The sequence below is a fragment of the Pyrus communis genome, chromosome 12, assembly GCF_041283825.1.
Source record: "Pyrus communis isolate YQ-2024b chromosome 12, ASM4128382v1, whole genome shotgun sequence".
In the NCBI taxonomy this organism is placed as follows: Eukaryota; Viridiplantae; Streptophyta; class Magnoliopsida; order Rosales; family Rosaceae; genus Pyrus; species Pyrus communis.
The window spans coordinates 678,853-692,366 of NC_142576.1; the positions used below are offsets into that span (position 1 = coordinate 678,853).

The 13,514-nt window shown below is 41.3% G+C and overlaps 4 protein-coding genes and 1 pseudogene across 5 annotated transcripts; 2 read left to right on the forward strand and 3 right to left on the reverse strand.

The window, feature by feature from the left end:
• Positions 1-152: 152 nt before the first annotated feature.
• LOC137746290 (F-box protein PP2-B10-like) lies at positions 153-1,872 on the forward strand. Its single transcript, XM_088681172.1, has 3 exons — positions 153-471; positions 925-1,118; positions 1,313-1,872. Exons 1-3 carry the CDS (start codon positions 211-213, stop codon positions 1,749-1,751), a joined length of 894 nt encoding a protein of 297 aa, XP_088537298.1. The 5' UTR covers positions 153-210; the 3' UTR covers positions 1,752-1,872.
• Positions 1,873-2,428: 556 nt separating this feature from the next.
• LOC137746289 (uncharacterized) lies at positions 2,429-5,162 on the reverse strand. The gene is made up of 2 exons (XM_088681171.1): positions 2,890-5,162; positions 2,429-2,783 (listed from the first exon to the last, which is right to left on the reverse strand). The coding sequence occupies exon 1, from the start codon at positions 4,972-4,974 to the stop codon at positions 3,916-3,918; it is 1,059 nt and encodes a 352-aa protein (XP_088537297.1). The 5' UTR covers positions 4,975-5,162; the 3' UTR covers positions 2,429-2,783; positions 2,890-3,915.
• Positions 2,753-3,828, reverse strand: LOC137745371 (subtilisin-like protease SBT3 pseudogene; annotated as a pseudogene).
• Positions 5,163-5,978: 816 nt separating the features above from the next.
• On the forward strand, positions 5,979-9,786 carry LOC137746288 (tryptophan--tRNA ligase, cytoplasmic). The gene is made up of 12 exons (XM_068486365.2): positions 5,979-6,387; positions 6,502-6,621; positions 6,805-6,990; positions 7,384-7,435; positions 7,530-7,595; positions 8,024-8,110; positions 8,329-8,421; positions 8,504-8,584; positions 8,706-8,777; positions 9,022-9,090; positions 9,181-9,291; positions 9,447-9,786. Exons 1-12 carry the CDS (start codon positions 6,161-6,163, stop codon positions 9,495-9,497), a joined length of 1,215 nt encoding a protein of 404 aa, XP_068342466.2. The 5' UTR covers positions 5,979-6,160; the 3' UTR covers positions 9,498-9,786.
• Positions 9,787-10,033: 247 nt separating this feature from the next.
• On the reverse strand, positions 10,034-13,427 carry LOC137744891 (uncharacterized). Of its 2 annotated transcripts, none has more exons than XM_088681170.1 (3): positions 13,231-13,427; positions 12,198-12,331; positions 10,034-12,080 (listed from the first exon to the last, which is right to left on the reverse strand). In XM_088681170.1, the coding sequence occupies exon 3, from the start codon at positions 11,963-11,965 to the stop codon at positions 10,175-10,177; it is 1,791 nt and encodes a 596-aa protein (XP_088537296.1). In that variant the 5' UTR covers positions 11,966-12,080; positions 12,198-12,331; positions 13,231-13,427; the 3' UTR covers positions 10,034-10,174. The 2 variants fall into 2 exon arrangements, with proteins under 2 accessions (XP_088537296.1, XP_068340805.1); XM_068484704.2 differs by having other exon boundaries at positions 10,034-12,061; positions 13,231-13,422.
• Positions 13,428-13,514: the final 87 nt, after the last annotated feature.

Consider the following 13,514-nt stretch of genomic DNA (forward strand, 5'->3'; position numbering starts at 1 on the left):
TCAAATTCATAGTTGAATACTATGTAGTTGGCCTTTCTCCGCCTGCAAATATGACAAGTTTCTTACACAAAACAGAACACGCGCAACAAAAGACACGGCATACACAACATAATGAGCTACGGCAGCGGCGGATATCAACAAGAGTAGCAAAAGAAGGCAGTCGACGCCGGTACGTCAGGAGAAGAAGGAATCACTTGCGGTGGCTGCGGGATGGCAAAATCGATGGTACTCGATGACGATCATCGTCATGTTCACATGGATCTCCAGGCGTTGCCCGAAGGATGCATAGCTAACGTCGTCTCCTTAACGACGCCTCCAGACGCGTGCCGGTTTTCGGCGGTGTCTAGGAGTTTCATGTCGGCCGCCGAATCCGACGCCGTTTGGGACAAGTTCCTTCCCCATGATATCCCCTCCATACTCCCTCACTTCTCCTCCAAGAAGGAGCTTTACCTCACTCTCTGCGAAAACCCTGTCCCTCCCCCCCCCCCCCCCCCCCCCCCCCCAAAAAAAAATTGAAACATGAATATGTTTGAAGATTTATTTGTTTTATCACTTATCATATATTGATTGAAACTTTGCCGCTGCTAATTCCATATCTTACCTTTTTTTATTTTTTATAACTTTAACGAAAAACTCTTGATACTGTTTATTTTAACGAAAAATCAAATTTTTACTCTAAAAAGTAAATCATGGTACTATTCACTTTATTCTTTATTTTGTCCTTATCGTTAAAACTCAAAGTTTATAAGTTTTTTTCATTAGTTTTTTTTTTTTTAATTTATTTATTTGTATGTATGACCTCACTCATCGGATTTAGATACACGCAAATTTTCTCGCAATATGCACATACCGTCTATTTCTGATACTTAAATTGAATAAATTAATCAAAGCAAATCCAAGCGATGGAAATACATGAGTGCGTAGAAATCATTTCCGTTAATGGATGATGGGTTACTACCGGTGTGGATGTTCTTGCCTTCTTATGATCTATGTATGCAGATGTTTTTTCTGGACAAATGGAGTGGGAAAAAATGTTACATGATCTCGGCAAGGGACCTTATGATTGCTTGGGGTGGTAAACCTGACTACTGGGGATGGAATTCTGTTGCCGACTCCAGGTCTGTGAAATTCTTCATTCGTTGTACGTTTTGTTGGTTTGTTTACTGATTAAGCTAAGTGCTACACTTTGAAAATATTAAGCAAGCGTTTACGGTTGGATTGGTTGTAGTGTTATATCTATAGATTGAAATATGTGTGTATATGTATATATGTAATTAGGCAATTGATTGGTATGTAAAATTATGTGGAACAGATTTGAGGAGGTGGCTGAGCTTAGGTTTGTTTGGTGGCTTGAAATCCGTGGCAAAATTGAGACACGGATTCTCTCCCCATCCACAGTCTATCAAGCTTATCTTGTGTTCAAGTTAAGTGCAATGGCGGTTGGGTTTGATCATGACGATCCCTTGGAAGTCAAGGTAGGACTTCTTGGAGAAGAAGAGGCCGGTAATAAGCGCACTGTGTTTTTGGACCAAGAAGAAGTAGAAAGGCGGAGACAGAAGACCCCCGTCGGAACCAGTGAAACTCAATATCCGAAGAAAAGGACCGATGGCTGGTTGGAGGTGGAGATGGGTGAGTTTTTCTGCCCAGGAGAAGAAGATGGCGCGATAATAGAGATGACTTGTATGGAGGTTAAGAGGATTAAGCGTGGCCTCATTGTTCAGGGGATTGAGGTCAGGCCCAAGAGAATGTAGAAAGTTTCTTATGGTGCATTTTCTATCACATGATGTGTCGACAACAGGACGAGTACTAGAACTTATTGTATCGTAACAATATTGGCGAAACAAAGCAACTAGAACTTATTGTTTTATAACATTAACGTGACATCCCAAAACTTAAGATATTATTTTGGTGCGTCTATGTATGCATTACTCAAGCTCCAAAGCTACCATTTAGTTTGCTAGTGCAATTGTACCCATGTAGCTAGTTTACATTAGGTTGCAATATGCTTGTCTTTAAGCTACCAAACTACTTGGAAATACTAGCTAGGTAGTGTGTTCTTAGACATGATGATAAAGCATGAGAGATCACAAAAGAGCTCCCGCCACTTCTTTCCAAACAATTGCACCAAACGAGATGGCTTCTTCCTCGGAGCTTTTGTAATTGATTGCCAAATAAGTTCATGGAGCACAACAAAATTGATGCAGTCGTGTGTCGTCGCATCATAAGTCAAACCAAGGTCAAGTGCTCGATCTGGATTTATTCGAGTAGCCCCCATAGGTAGCGGTGAAGCAAACGTAAAATTGAAACCCGGATCTTGAATCGAACAGCCGGAATTTTCCAACGGGCTAGGTGTGGCCATTAGGGCAGACCTAATAGCAGCTGCACTGCACTCGGGGTGTGAGGTTTCCCAAGATTGCTTCAAGACGCGTAACAATTATGCTATCTTTCAGACTCCATTCGGCCCCATATCTAAGTGTGCAAAGGGATATGCAAATAAGCCTTGTGAATACAACGAAACTCATCCTAATTAACATTTTGTTCTAGCTACATACATGATCATCAACTCAAACAAGAGAGCTCCAGACTGTATTTTCGATTTTGTTCGATCCAAACAAGTGTGCCATACGAAGCCTTCCCTTTTGCTTCTCATACTTGTGTGCAGAGATCAGTATCTCTGGGGAGACTGTTACCTTAGAACCCTTTGGAGCAGTCACCGGAGCCATGTACTGAGCCACGCCATCTCCCACACTCGTCACAGTCCTCTGAAATGTTTGAACCCTTGTCTTTGTTTTGTGAGAATGTACAATGCGATGAAAGATGGATAGTTCAGATAGGAAGATGGTTTGGAACAATCATAGGCGCGATCTAGTGATGGATAAGATTGCTTACGCGTAAAATTCGTGGAGCATAAGAGATTGACATACTCTTGCGAGGTAGCATCGTATGTTAGGCCCGGCTCAAGTGCTCTATTAGGATCGATGCGACCTGTTCCCATGGTTAATGGTGAAGCAGAGTTGAAATGGTCACCGTCAAGAAATGGATTGCGAGTAGTGTCCAATGGATTGGCTGTGGCCATCAAAGCAGACCTAATTGCTGTTGCACTCCATCCTGGGTGCGCACCTTTCAGTAGCTCAGCTACACCTGAAGCATGAGAGCAAGCCATGGATGTCCCGGATATCAAATTGTAGTCGCTAGGTAAATTCACAATGAACCCAATTTGAACTGATGCAACCTTGGGAGACCAAGCAGCCAAAACTAATGACCCCGGGGCCATTATATCCGACTTCAAAAGGCCCGGATAACTTTTTGAAGGGCCTGTCGAAGTGTACAAAGCAACAGCGGGTGCAGGCTTTGTCTTGAGCAGTGTTTGTTGCAATTTTATGTTAACAGTAGGGTTCGCACTTTTCCGTGCATAGTCAATCAAAGCTGGCTCATCCTTTGTACTCACTACAACACTAACGTATCCAAATTCGTGTATCTAAGGATTACTGGTAATAAAGATAGCTCCAAGAGGCCCTGATTGAATGATGTGATACACTGCCACCATCCCCTGCTCTACTGCACTACTTAACGAAAGAAAAGACCTTCACTTGTTACTTCAACTTGTAAATCTAGACTCTTGAACAATCTTATCTTTATCACTATCACCCAAATTGGAAGAAAATAATCGTAAACTCATGCCTGAGAACACAACTTGATATCTGAACTGAATCATACTACATGAAGAATCATACAGCGCCACAAAACACACTGAAAATCACATGGAAGCATACAAAAAGGAGGCTGTTTTTTCCAACCTGTAGCAATCAAGATTCAGTACCAGGCCATGGCCGACCTCAGTCATTCCATTTCAATGGGGGCACGAGCCACTTCAACAATAAAGCCCTGTGATCTCCAGAGACTCAACCCGATGATTCAGTATCGGTCTCCAGATGAACGGTCATATACGATTGTGGGTCTTCTCCTCTTATATGTTAACAGATAACAAGCAAAGAGGTGGCTTTGGGGTCTCCTCCTCTTATATGTTAACATGGAACAAGGATTGAGCTTTTTGGGCCTTCTCTTATATGTTAATACAGACTGATTAACCCTGCTCCTTTTCCTGTACTTGAAGTAAAAAGGATCAAGCTTTGAATCGCGCCTTTTGTCCTTCGGCATTGTAACACAGACACATTCATCTTGCTCTTGTTTATTGAGAGCAAAAGACTCCAAGTCAACACCATTGGAGCAGCTCCCTTGTCCTTCCTTCAACTGCCCGTCATCGTCCCCATTCTCCTCTTCGATATCCAGCTTCAAACAACCAACATCCGTCGACGAATCACAAACACACACTCTCAAACTCCGCAAACGCAGTTTCTTAGCAGAGCCATTCATGGCAGCCAACTGCCCATCATCATCGTCGTCGTCGTCGTCGTCGTCATCATCATCATCGAAAGCCACATCCTTTGAGCCCTCTTCAGCACCAGACACATCACAAATTTTCCTGCCATCCACCACGGCCGAAACCCTATACTTCCCCAATCCCAAACAAGCTCTCCCCTTTCCACTCCTCCGCGCCTTCCGACTCCTCACAACCCCTCTCCACCGCGCAAGCGACTCCGGCAGCCAGCAATCGGCACAAACCTCAGCCTCCACCGCCAAGCAAGACTTCTGAGACAACAGCGCAATCCCTCGATACTCGGAATCGCAACGCCTGTGCACTCTCCGATTACACTGGCAGCAAGTGAAGGAGTCCTCCTGCGACGGCGAGGTGGCGGCGAAGCAGTAGGAGCAGAGCTCCGAGGACTCAACGCGCGTGAGGCATTTCTTGCAGAGGAGGACGACGCGCCACTCGCTGTAGAGGATCTGAAGCTTGCTCTTGGCGCTGGCGTTGGCAATGTCTACTCTCAGGTGGCAACAATGGCACTCTGACAGATTCGGCAACTCTCTGGTTTTCTTCGTCGATTGCGATTGGAGATCTTCGTTGTTCTTCATTGAAGCATTTGGCAGCGACGACGATTCGCTTCGAATCAAAGGGGGTGGTTTTTGGTTGTAAATTAGGGTTCAATTCAAGCAAAATAGGGCCCCCTATTGATCGTGCCGCCAAGACGACGCCGTATAAGGAGATAACTGAATAGGCCTTTTTGTTTTTGTATGCCGCTTGCGCACGGTGTAACTGGTGTTATTGCAATTGTATCAATTTGTCTACATTGATTATTGCTTTCTGTTGTAACGCGTCATCTGCAATTTTATTTTTGAAATCATCACGAATATTATAAACTTAGTTAGCTTGTTCCAAAGGTTCCATTTCGCTTTAAATGATAGGTAAAATAAAGAAAATACCAAGTTTGACCTAATTTCCCACCAAGCCGAAGCGGAAACAAATGTTTTCAATATCAATTTACAAAGTTTCAAAAATGAATATCAATTCCAATTTTAGAATCAACTTGATGTAGCCTTTGCATTATTTCCACTATCATCCTTGAATTCTTTAGGGCGGTGCTATTTGTATGCCCATTTTTTTTCTTCTCGAATACTCCTCTTAATTTTCAATCTTTGGATCGAATGAATTAAAGAAGATTAATAATAATAAATTAATAAAAGTGTAAAAAGTAAAAATTGATGCAAGAATAGAACGATCCATTTTCAATTGCAAGACTTTGCGGCCTCATGTGCTTTACTTTTGCCTATCCCATTCCACATTAGTCAACGAAGTTAACAATTTTCTCGATCAACTTGATGGAATTGAGAAATTTTCATGGGTATCCAAAATAAAAAGCAGAACACCACGAGTTTAAATGTAAATGAAAGAAAAAATTGATATGTTCCACTTTGAAGTATAAATTTTTAATGTGCCTTCATTTATATTATAACATGTAGTGTGCCGTCTTTTTTAGAGTGCACTAAAAGATCTTGATATGCCGGGCACAAAATGAAAGAACACGGGGCCAAATCGCACAATTAAATTTTAGAGAGGAAAGTGAAATTTTGGTAATAATACAGGGGCACATAAACAAATAACAAGCTTACAGAACGTGGAGATAAAATCCATGAAAACACCAAAATACCCTCCGAAGAAAAAGAAAGGAAGAAGAAGAAGACGCCGCCGATTTTTCAGACAGTGAGCGAACGCCGGAGAGAAAGAGAGAGAGAGAGAGAGAGAGAGAGAGAGAGAGTGACGATGGAGAAAAGAGAGGGAGAGGCAGAACCAGAACAGAAGGAAGAGGAGGAGCAGGTAGTGAATCCATGGATGGTGTCGGCCAAAGGTGGCGGGAAAATCGACTACGATAAGCTCATCGACCAGTTCGGCTGCCAGAGAATCGACCAGCCGCTCGTCGACCGCATCCACCGCCTCACCGGCCGTCCTCCTCACGTCTTCCTCCGCCGCGGCGTCTTCTTTGCCCACAGGTCCCTCTCTCTCTCTCTCTCTCTCTCTCTCTCTTAAGTTTTCATTTTTTTTTTTCTGGAAAAATTGCAAAAAATTGAATTGGGGGTCGAATTTCGAGTTTATGTGAAATGCAGGGACTTGAATGAGATTCTGGATGCCTACGAGAGGGGAGACAAGTTCTATTTGTACACTGGACGAGGGCCCTCCTCCGAGGCTCTGCATTTGGGGCATCTTATCCCCTTCATGTTCACTAAGTAAGCTCCCACTGCATTGTTTTCTGATTATCTGATGTTGGTCTTTTCTGAAATTTTTTATCTTTTCGGGTTTTCGTGAGTGTGATCATCGGTATCTCTGTGCTTTGTGTTGTAATTGGTATTGCTCGCGTGCCCGATGTGAAGTAGATTTTGAAAAGTTTATGAATTGAATTATTTATGCAGATATTTGCAAGAGGTATTCAAGGTTCCGCTTGTTGTACAACTTACCGACGATGAGAAGTGCATGTGGAAAAATCTGACTGTGGAAGAGAGCCAGAGACTCGCCAGGGAGAATGCTAAAGACATTATTGCTTGTGGTTTTGACATATCAAAAACCTTCATCTTCTCCGATTTTGACTTCGTTGGTGGGTAAGTAACAGATATGTAGGCTTAACTGCGTATGAAGTTAATATTGCGTTGTATTGATATGTATATGAGTTTATGCTTCAATTTTTTATCAACGGTTTAAGTGGGTTACAAAAGCTATTTGCTTCTCTGCCCATGTTGGAAGGGTTTGAGATTTTAGGATCTTATGGAAACCCTTTTGTTTGTTGACACTGCTTGACACTTGCATGAGGTTCCATTTTTATCAAACCAGAATGATATGCCCTTGGTAATTTAGTTGGCTGCAAACTGCTTGACAAGATACAATAATAATTAGGAAAACCTAGCAGGGTTTGATTCTATCATGGATACTTTGTGTGTGCGCGCACTTGTGTTGTAACACTTGCTTACTGATTTCATGTGTAATTTCCTGTGCAGTGCCTTCTACAAGAATATGGTGAAGGTTGGAAAGTGTGTAACATATAATAAGGTGAACTTTTCCCCCCATCGTGAAATATTTGCTTTGTATACCTCTTTGTTGGAGTTTTTGCAATAATTTTGTGAATTTCGGTTTTGATATCCAGGTTGTTGGTATCTTTGGTTTCACTGGAGAAGATCACATAGGAAAAGTTAGTTTTCCACCTGTGCAGGTAATTTTCTTGGCTACACTGCTTATTATATGAAGAATTATTAAATTATTGTTCGTTGTTACTGACTAGTTCCACAAAATGACTGAGCTAATATCTGTTTTCTTTTTATAACTTCACTGAAACCTCACCTTCTGTAAGTTTGATTTAGCTCAATAAATGCTTTCTCTTTCCTATGAGCTCTTATTGTTGACTCGCTGCCAGTCAACTGTACAATTCTTTCACCAGTGAACATCTTTGATCTCTCATATTTTCCATCATATAAGGAAAACAATGCATTGCTTAGTCCAAGTCGAAAGAATATTGATTTTTCTGAAACCTTCAGTGTGATGTTCTGTATCAGTTATGTGACTATGTAAGATGACATAAGGATGCAAAAATGTGCTGGGATACATGATAAAGAGATCCAATATAGTCGTGTCTTAATGCAGGCAGTTCCATCATTTCCAAGTTCATTTCCACATCTCTTCCCTGGCCAAGACAATCTTCGTTGCTTAATACCTTGCGCGATTGACCAGGTATGCATGATATGGATAATTCTCATCTATGATATATGTGTATTTTCCCCCTTGGCTAAATCTATACGGGACCACCTTACCTTTAAATGCTGCACAGCACCATTTAAGAGTATCAAATAGTTTTAATAACTTTGTGCTAGTCAATTTGATTTATCGTTGTTTTTCTTTCTTTTGTTTATTTTCTAATACCATGGTTTATTTGTTTATGATTTGTCAAGGATCCTTATTTTAGAATGACACGAGATGTTGCTCCACGAATTGGATATCACAAGCCTGCATTGATCGAGTCTTCTTTCTTCCCTGCCCTGCAGGTATGTTAATGATCTTATGTTTTACTGTGTGTAGCTTATGATGTGATTTCTGATACCTTTTCTGGAATGTGGATACTTGCAGGGAGAGACTGGAAAAATGTCAGCTAGTGATCCAAATTCTGCCATATATGTAACTGATTCTGCAAAGGAAATTAAGAACAAGGTTTCCATTTGATGTTGCCGTAGTCTCACAGTACCAATCTTTCTAGCTGAAAATCACAATCCAAATGGTCCAAAGGTTATTCAAGATTAACCTAAAACAAAGAACTTGTGTGTATATGCAGATCAACAGGTACGCATATTCTGGTGGACAAGATTCAGTCGAGAAACATAGAGAGCTTGGGGCAAATCTCGAGGTATTTCGATTGTCTCACATGTTAGTAATAGAAATGTGCCCTTCCCGATTGGCATGAGAGTGTATTTGTTGCTGGATGTGCTACCTTCTTTCTGCAGTATAGGTTGTCTGAGCAAGAAGGCAAATTTGCTTACCAGTCGACAGTTCACGCCAATTGGATTTCATGTTATGAGATTTCTTTGTTAGTACTTGTTGGTGCCTTGTAACTTATTGAGGAATTAATTTATCTTCTGGAAACTATTCAGGTAGATATTCCATTCAAATATCTAAGCTTTTTCCTAGACGATGATGATAAACTCGAAGAGATACAGAAGGTGAGACTCATCACCCCAATGAATTTATCTGTTTTCTATGTCCACATATTATACATCCTCTTTTTGCTAATTCACTTGGGGTGCTATTAGGAGTATGGTTCCGGGCGCATGCTAACAGGTGAAGTGAAGCAACTGCTTGTTGAAGTTTTGACGGAAATGGTAGAAAGACATCGGAGGGCTAGGGCTGCTGTGACTGATGAGGTAAGCTTTTCTAGCATTTTTAGATGATTGGCCGTCCTGTAAGTTGTTATTTGTCTCTGCGTGCTGCGTGATTTTGGAAAGCAAACATGTTGAGTTTATGAAACCCTGGTTATGACTTAGAAGGACTTGCGGAAATGGTTTTGCTTATTTTTCAGATGGTGGACGCATTCATGGCGGTGAGGCCCCTACCCAATATGTTCATCTAACTTCGAGGCAGAGAAGCTTACACACATCTTATAATCACTTCTCAAATTGAAGCTTAGCATTCAATTCTCTTACCAAATTTAGATTTAGTCATTTTTCGATTGTTGATGCTCAAATACAAAAGAAAATGGATGATACTCGACGCAGCTACACCTATTTTCTGTAACAGTCGCGTGAATTTGAACCCAATTTGAGCTGATTACAATGGTTCTAAGTCTGGATTTGTACGATATTTTTCGATGATGGCTGTTTGTTCACACCAATTGCAAGGTTGAAACGTTTTTGGACAAAGTTAATGTTCATGTTACCACCATCTCTATTAACTCTCAAATCAAACAGAATTGTAAATTGCAGAATCCATACCAGAAAACACAGCTAAACCGAAAACGGACACAATGAAGTTGCAGCGTTTAGCAATTCACCGGAAGTTTATGCCGATAGAACCGAGAGATGCTTATGCCTGGACATTTATGATTCGATCTAACAGAGAAACAGATTGTACTGTGCAGAAGAAAGAAAAAAACAGACCAAATCCTCGTTTCGCAACTAGAGTAGTTAAAATTAAAACAGACATTAACATTACTACAACACAACTGATTCTACAGCGTTTTAGAACAACGAAAGGAAAAGAGGAACCAAAATCCAGGTTGAAGAACGATTTTAAACAGTCTAATTCAGGTCAATTTGGTAAGGTACATTTCTTTTGAGAATGTCCTAACATATGGCAGCGACCGCATTGAACAACTCTCTTCGGCCTCTTGAAGTTCTCTACACGAAGGACCTTCTTCTTGGGTCTTCCAGGTGGCCGCCGAGTCTTGGGTGGGCGTATCATGATATCAACACTGGTGCTTCCCCCCTCTGTTCCGTCACCTGGCTCCTTCCATAAGTTTTTATCCGGAATAGGATGAATCAGCTGCGAATAGGTCTCTCGGTAACTTGCTACTGTGAAGCAAGGATCAGCAAACAAATGGGCATTGTGTCCACAGGACATAAGTGCAGCAGCAGCATGTGCACAAGGTAGACCATATATATGCCAACGGCGACATGAGCACACGCGAGTTTGTATATCCACGATATTTGTCCGCTCAGTAGACACAATCTCAAATTCGACTTCATTTGCACGAAGTACTTGGTAGCATCGAGCATCAGCCATTGCCTCTAGAATCCGTTTCTCAGCAGATGGTACTAGAATTGATGTCCAACTCATTCCCATATTCCGGCGGTCATTGTACCATGATGATAACTGATCACGAATATGCTCCATCATTTGCACAATAGGGAGCTCATGGCATTCAAGAGCCCAATTATACAACAGCTCTGTAACACCGAGAGTAAAATGGCCATATCGCACTCCTTCAAAATATGCTACAGCCCAAAGTTGGGGAGGGAAGTGTTGAAACCATGGTATCACGTCTTGTGAGATCTCTGCCATCTCTGCAATCTTGCTGTCAAATTCAACCGCAGTGAGAGCATAAACAGCATTCCAGAAGATATTCACCAACTTTGCATTTTTAAAGGTATCACGAAAATTTTCACTAACATAACGCAGACAAAAACCATGGAAAGCACTAGGAAAATGAGTTTCCACTGCCTCTACAACACCCCTTTGTCTCTCAGAGAGTATTGTTAGCCTAGGCATGTTGTCAGTGTTTACTCCAAGAAGCTTTCGCAATTCTGACATAAACCACATCCAATTTTCGTCGCTTTCCACATCAACGATAGCTATTGCCAGAGGAAATAATGTATCATCGGCATCAACAGCTGAGGCACAAAGAACGGAACCCAAGTATTTTCCTTTGAGGTGCGCTCTATCAAGTTCCAAAAGTGGCCTACAAGCATGTATAAACCCATAGATTGATGCACGGTAAGAAATGAAGAGACGGTGGAAGCAATTTTCTTGTCCAGTGGCAAAAACTGAAGCAATGCTTCCAGGGTTGGTTTTCTTTATTTGCTCACAGTATGCAGGAAGAAGGCGATACCCTTCTTCAAAAGTTCCATGAAGTGCGGCCATGCTACGTTCCTTGCCACGCCAAGCTTGCATGTAAGAAACAGCAACTCCATGCTGATCACGGATATCTTGCAGGATCTCTTTTGGTTTATACCGTGGGTTATCCCGAATCCGTGCTTCTACAGACCTAGCAACCCAACCTACTGATGCTTGCTGATGATGAAGGTTGAGAACTCCTTCACAGGTATGCTCACCATGCAGGGTTCTTACTGTAAAGGTTGGAACTCCGGGACATTTTGCCACATGGACACGCCATGGGCAACCTTCTTTGGAGCACTTGGCTATAAACCGGCTGCGATCTGATTTCACTATACGAAGATCAAAATGTTGTACCAAAGCAATGTTCTTCAATCTTCTTCTGCAAGTTTCAACATCAGGAAATTCTTGCCCAATAGCCAAGTCTAAAGCATATTCCGTCAAGGCAACAGAATCGTTCTGCACAGCTAACGAATGATCTTCCATGTATCCACGACGGTAGCAGAAGTGTCACATGATTCTAACAGTTCCCCTCATCCAGACACAGATTGATAATTCTCCAGAAAGGCTGTGTTGTAAACACTGCACTACATGAGACCTCCTGTTATATATGGACACAGCACGGGAACACAAGATCAAGAAGGCAGCATTTTTCTCTGTGTGTGTGTGTGTGTGTGCATAACTGGTCAACAGGAAACTCAAATGGGAAGAATCGTACCAGTCCTGACTAATCAATAATCATCAGCGAAGGGCACCTTTAATATAGGATAAGAACAGTTCAAGGTATATCCTTTGACCCTTTGGTGTTGATGAATTATCTCTTTTACAGGGAAAGAAACATTATTACCACACCTGTGAAACAAAAATAAATAAATAAATAAAAAACATGAGTAATTTTATTAATGACTGGTATCAACTATTAAACAAATTTTGAATACACGAAAAAACTCGCTTATTGGCATAATTGTGAAACTTTGAATCTACCAGTAAGATTACTTGTGTTGGAGCCACATCCAACAAGCAATTCAAATGAGGGGTAATCCATTTTGATGATACTAAAACTCCCCATCACTCTTGCTCCCGTAGCAGACTCAATTTTCATTTGCTACAGAATCTACGAATAACACGATTAAACTACTTAGTAGCGCTAACACCTCGCACATTTCTCACCCCATCATCCTCAGACTGACGGCAAAGACAGAAACCGAAAAGCGTGGCTTAAGAACAGTCTTATCCAACACAATGTAGGTTGAATTTGAAGAACCCTAAGACCCGACTCGACTGCACAAAAGGAAAACGCCACCGGAACAATCCATGTGGCCATTTGAGTCACCGACTTACTGGTGATTAACTTACAACACCATAAAACTAAAATCACCGATAACCCAATAAATCAAAATAGAGCATTCTGCCCCCAAAATTATTCCCAACTCAAACCCAAGACTTGAAATTTTACAAAAACAACAATCAGCAACCAGAAATTCCCAAACTTTTTTTCCAAATTACAATTCGGGAATCTCAGAACGGATCCAAACACTAATCCTCAGATCCCAATACCCCAAAAGGCTTTTCAAATAAGCACTTTAACGAAGTGGGTTCTTCTCCTTTTCAGCAATCATTGACAAACCCATTAAAATCGACAACTTGTGCTTTAATTTCTATTTGAAGTTCTGTGGGATGCGGTGGATAATAAATATATGTGATATTAAAATAGAAAATTAGAGAAGGAAAAGGAGGAAGAAATGGAAAACCTGGTGGAGGTGAGAGTGGGAAGCTGCTTCTGCTGAAAGTGCTTTTTTTTTCGCTTTTGGGTCGTCTTCGTTCTCTAAGCTCCTTTGGTGGAGTCTGGCAAACTCGAGGAGGAGGAGTAGGAGGAGATGGACCAAAACTTGACAGAACACTTTCGTCTTGGGTTTTACGACCCACTGACAACAAAACAAAACTGTCCTTATTTGTGTTTCTCACTCAAGAAAAACAAAAATTAAAAAATATTTTTGTCAAAGAAAAATATATAAAAATATCATAAATTTATATT